Raw genomic sequence first — 5821 nt, 5'->3', positions numbered from 1 at the left:
GTGTGTGTGTGTGTGTGTGTGTGTGTGTGTGTGTGTGCAATAAAAATATACCAAAAAAATGTGCAACTGGAAGCTTCTGTCACCAAAACAAATTCCTTGCCAGTGAAAACATTCTTGTCAATAAAACTCTTTCAGATTCTGATTCTGGATTAAAAATAAATATAAATCACGTTATGTTTAAGTCTGAAAGATAAATGTGATCTCTACATGCGATGAACAGTTCCAATTTTGTCCACTAGGCGGTAGTAATGCACTTCGCATACTACATTTACCAATCACTGTTAAAAAAGATCAAAGAAGAAGAGGAGGAGGAGGAGGAGGAGGAGGAGGAGGAAGAAGAAGTAGAAGAAGATGTAGAGGAAGCACGAGCTGCTTTCCGGTGGTCTACTAATGACGTCATGAATCATCTTTACATCTTTACATTCCCAAAGTTCTGCCGGAAACATCAAGGTAAGTTCAACAGTGGCTCAATCCTAAACGGGTTTCTGCTCCCTACACTAGTGCACTACAGAGTCTACACTAGCGCTGTTTACTACACACTCCGTAGTGCACTAGATACACAATTAGGACTGATTTGGGACTCGGCCCGGGTACGAATACGTTGCAGATTGATTAATTGATTGACTGATTGGTTGATTGAGCACTTAGTAGATACCTGCTAATGATTGGAGCGTAAATTCAAGACTCTGATTGGTTAGATGACGTATATACATGTTGATAAGTGCATTTCACTGTGGCCTTTTAAACAGACTCATCACTTTGATTCGAAATTATTGATTTAAATAATAATCGTAGCATGCGGTCGATGCCCTTAACTAGAACAATTTACTCATTTACACACCTGAGCAGGTGAGGGTTAGGGGCCTTGCTGAAGGGCCCTGCAGGGGCAGTGTGGTGGTGAGATTGGAACTCTCAACTTTCTGATCAGAAGTACAACTTCTTCACTTACTGAGCTACCCCTTCCATCTTATTATGTCAGATCAAACACTACAGGTACAGAAAACGGGTCAAAGATTAAATAAAAGTCATGTGACACCTCATATTTCTTTGGATGTGAATATTTGTGTGTCTTCTATTCGCATTGTATGTTTTTTCATATAACACACAAAGAGCTGTGGACTATTATATTTATAAATAAACCCCAAGCCGAAGACACGTAGTTTCCAGGCAGGATGATGATGATGATGATTGTATTGCAATAATAATACAATTATTTATTTATTTATTTATTTATATAAACTGATTTATTTATTTACAAAAACATAATCCTTGGCCATTGTTGCCTCTTTCTTCTCCAGGCACAAGCTCCATCCTCATCTTATAATCACCTCCACGAGAAAATCAAGACATGAATTCAGAAGAAATGAACATTGAGAATCCAGAACCCACGGAGATTTTGGTTACTCAGGAAACCTCTTCTGACACGTTTCACACCTGCACAAAGAACGTATCGAAGGTTCACATCTGCTCTCAGTGCGGGAAGAGCTTCAGCCAGAAGAGTTACCTGACGACCCACTGGCGCGTTCACACCGGAGAGAAACCGTACCAGTGCTCGCACTGCGGGAAGAGCTTCAACCTGAGCAGCATTCTCAGGAAACACACCCGGATCCACACAGGGGAGAAGCCGTATCCATGTGTGCAGTGTGGGAAGAGCTTCAGCTTGAGGAACACTCTGAAAAGACACCAGCGCATCCACACGGGGGAGAAGCCGTACCAGTGCACCCAGTGCGGGAAGAGTTTCACAGAGAAAGGAAGTCTCAGACAGCACCAGCGGGTCCACACCGGAGAGAAACCCTACCACTGCCCCGAGTGTGGCAAGAGGTTTTCGGTCCAGAGCAGCCTCCAGCATCACCAGCGCATTCACACTAAAGATAAACCCTACAACTGTATAGAGTGCGGGAAGAGCTTCCGAAAAGGGGCTCATCTCCAAGCGCACCAGCATGTTCACACGGGAGAGAAACCCTACTACTGCTCAGTGTGTTGGAAGGGCTTCAGCCGGCACGGATGCTTCCTGAGACACCAGCTCATCCACACCGGAGAGAAACCACACCGGTGTCCGCAGTGTGGGAGGAGCTTTAGGAGGCGGTCCCATTTACAGCGACACCAGCACATCCACACAGAGGATAAACCATATCACTGTTCGGAATGTGGGAAGAGTTTTAGAGAAGAACCGGATCTTCAGACGCACCGGCTCGCTCACAGAAAGGAGAAGCCGTACCAGTGCTCGCAGTGTGAGAAGAGGTTCGGGAACCGGAGCCATTTTCAGCGGCACCAGCGCGTTCACAGGCCCGAGAACGTTCATGTCTGGAGGTTCTCATCAAGCGGCGTAGGAGTCGATTAAAATCGTAACCCTGGAGAATGACTAGAACAGTCAGCTGAGAAATGACTTCTCACGGTACTTCATGGTTATTAAGCAAAAGGTTTTTGTTTGCCCTGCTCTTATACACAATACGCCCCACCTGACCGTAAGATTGCTATGTGCCTCTCATTCCACATTTAGTCTCCATTTGAGAAGATAAGATATGTTATAATAAGCTCCATTCTTCTGGAAGGATGTTCCACTAAACCTTTTGGAGATTTTTGTGGTGATTCATTTACATTAACATTTATGGCATTAGGCAGACACCCTCATCCAGAGCGAATTACAACTGAGCAGTGAAGAGTTAAGGGCCTTGCTCAAGGGCCCAGCAGTTGCAGCTTAGTGGTGGTGGGATTTGAACCTGTGACCTTTCGATCAAAAGTCCAAGCCGTTAATCACTGCTCACAGATCACTCAGCTACGACTGTGTTAATAAAGGGGTAGTGGTAGTGATGTAGATGAGGTGAGGAGGTCTGGGGTGCAGTCAGTGTTCACATTCATCATGTTCAGAAGGGATGGAGCTCTATAGCAGGAGATCTTCCACTCCACCCCATGGAAAGCGGATGTTGTGTCATGCTGGAACAGGTTTGGGTCCCCTAGTTCAAGTGAAGGAAAGTTTCATGCTCCTGCATCCAAAGACGCGTCTCCAACTTTGTCGTAACAGTTTCGGAAAGAAACACATATGGCTGGAAAATTCGGGTGTCCTAATACTTTTGACCGGATGCAAACATACACGAAAGTCCTCAAAGGTCTCAGAGTTTTGAATGTCTGTATTATTAGACATTAATTTAAATTGGATGAACTCCTTCAGCTACATTAAACAGTGGGAATAAAAGTGTCATAAACATGTATCTTTTATCGTATGATTTGTTTTTGTTTCTAATAAATATAATATGGTTTGTGCTGTAAAGGTTTTATAAAGATCACAGAAAAGTGACTGTCAGGTAAAGTGTAGCGTTCGAGGAATATATATATATATATACTGTGTAACGGTACACGTATTCGTACCGAAACCTTTCTGTACAGGGCTTTCGGCACGGTGCACACGTGTACTGAATGCAATACTTTTTTACGTGTGGAACACGACTACAATCTGTGTTCCCACACGTACGTATTACGTTTCAGACCACAGGTGTTTTAGTCTCCACCTCACACTTTGAGCGCAGTGTCACTGTTTTTTTATTATTATTATTAAACTTGAAAATATACAGAACACTGGCAGGGATGTAAAAAAACAAACTCGAGTTCCGGAAATACAAAAAATAGTTTTGTTCATGTGTGAAATGAAGCCGCGACCGGTTGTACTACAGTCTGTACTACAGCGCTATGGATTCTTGAGCGTTTCATGTCCAGCTTCAAGAATTTAAAAGCAGGCAATTTATTTTTAATTGTTTTAAAAATGTAAAATGTTGATGTTCACAAATGTTAATAATAATAAACTGCGTTCATAAAAAAACACAAGCAACTTTATCTTTTAATTTCTTTCACCAAACTGTTCTGAAAAAAAAAGAACCGTGACTTTAAAACCAAAGTATAAACCGAACGGTGAATGTTGTGTACCGTTACACCCCTGATATATACTGTTTATATATGTATTGTTAAATATGTTACGAGTTGTTGTTCTTGTTACACATCTGTCCTGATGATCATATGATCAGTTCTGCTCCTGAATCCACTCTTTCTGTGCTGCACTTCTGTAAATGGACCAAACCCAAGTTTAGCATTTAGCAGTATTCTCCACACACTTATACTTTACACACACACACACACACACACACACACACACACACACACTATATTCAATACAATACACTACAATACAATACAATCAAAATAAAACAAATTTCAAAAAAATTTGACCTCTGATGAACAATATGTGGGAAAGTTTGTGGAAAATAAAAAGTATTGATGCTGGTTGTATAAATATTTACACCCTTTTATAACGTTAACGAGCAGCTGTGCTCTGAATCATGTAATTTTCTGTGTGATTCTGATTAACCCCAAATAAAAGATCAGAAGTATTTTTTATGCATTTTATCTGACAGAAAGTAAAGATCAGGAGCAAGGGTATGAAAAGATCTCATAACACTACTTATACCAGTGGACTTCTGTTTACACTTTAACAATAGTCACTGTCAGTACAGGCCAGTAGCACTTACTTCTCTGATAATGAAAACATTTGAGAAGATTGTGAAGGACGCGCTTTTGACCATGGTACAGGCAAATCTGGATCCGCTTCAGTTTGCCTATAGGTCAGGCAGGGGTGTTGATGATGCGATATGTGCTCTATTAAACATGATTTGGGCACACCTTGAGGGCGCAAAAACTTTTGTACGTTTGGTTTTTATTGATTTTTTATCAGCCTTTAATTGTATCCAACCTCATATCCTAGCAGAAAGGTTAAAGAGTGTTCATAATATTAATTTTGGATTGATAAGTTGGCTGATGGATTTCTTAACCAATAGGTCTCAGCGTGTGAAGGTGAACAGTGTTTTGTCTGATGTACTTTTTTCCTCTACTGGGTCACCACAAGGGTGTGTTCTTTCACCTCTTTTATTTGTGCTTTATACTAATGAGTGTCGTACGCAACTTGAGAGGCGCCATATCATTAAGTTTGCTGATGATTCAGTGATCGTTTCCCTCCCTGATTATGATAATTCTGTTTACGGTTCTGTTTTGGTAGATTTTATTGATTGGTGTAAACTGTCCTTTTTGGACATTAATGTAATAAAAACTAAAGAGATGATTGTAGATTTTAGGAAGAATCGTACAGCCATCTCTCCTGTGGTTATTAATGATCATACTGTTGAGATTGTACATCATTTAAAATATCTTGGTACTATAATAGATGAAAAGTTGACTTCTGGGGCTCATGTGGATGCTGTTTGTAAAAAGCGTATGTATTTTTTACGGAAACTCCGTGGTTTTAACGTGGATAGCACTTTTATGAAAATGTTTTATTCTTGTTTTATTGAGTCAGTTATTACTTTTACATTTGTGTGTTGGTATGGAGCACTTAATCTGAAAAATAGAACTAGACTTCAGGGTATTGGTAAAGTGTGTGGTAAGATTGTGGGCACCAACCTGATGGATTTAAACAGTGTGTATAAAGCGAGGACTCTGAGGAAGACTGAGTTAATGTTGAGATTCCAGCCATCCCTTGCAGAATCTTTTTATGTTGTTACCTTCTTCACGTAGATGTTCTTTACCACTTTGTAGGACAAATAGATAAAAAAATATTTTGTAACAGTTGCTATTGGGTTTTCAAATACTTACATTATTTATTTATATTTATTTTTTTCTCTCTGTACTGTTTGTTGTGTGTGTTTGGGATTGTATGGATTCGGCTGGCTGTGAAACAAATTGCCCCTCGGGGATAATAAAGTTGACCTAACCTAACCCAAAGGTCTGGTCCTGTATTAACAAAACCCCTGGTGGAGATCAAGCGCGCTATAATACAGAT

At 40.5% G+C, this 5821-nt stretch overlaps 1 protein-coding gene across 1 annotated transcript; it reads left to right on the top strand.

Annotated features, from left to right (window-relative positions):
- Positions 1-293: 293 nt before the first annotated feature.
- LOC310738719 (uncharacterized protein) lies at positions 294-4441 on the top strand. Its single transcript, XM_083563976.1, has 3 exons — positions 294-450; positions 1299-3344; positions 3500-4441. Exon 2 carries the CDS (start codon positions 1349-1351, stop codon positions 2339-2341), a length of 993 nt encoding a protein of 330 aa, XP_083420102.1. The 5' UTR covers positions 294-450; positions 1299-1348; the 3' UTR covers positions 2342-3344; positions 3500-4441.
- Positions 4442-5821: the final 1380 nt, after the last annotated feature.

The sequence above is a fragment of the Silurus aristotelis genome, assembly GCF_946808225.1.
Source record: "Silurus aristotelis genome assembly, chromosome: 2".
NCBI lineage: Eukaryota > Metazoa > Chordata > Actinopteri > Siluriformes > Siluridae > Silurus > Silurus aristotelis.
The sequence above is the reverse complement of the archived record's forward strand: the minus strand, read 5'-3'. Positions and strand labels throughout refer to the sequence as shown.

Coding starts and splice junctions, on each gene's coding strand:
- LOC310738719 (XM_083563976.1), top strand. CDS start 1,349: ATGAATTCAGAAGAAATGAACATTGAGAATCCAGAACCCACGGAGATT.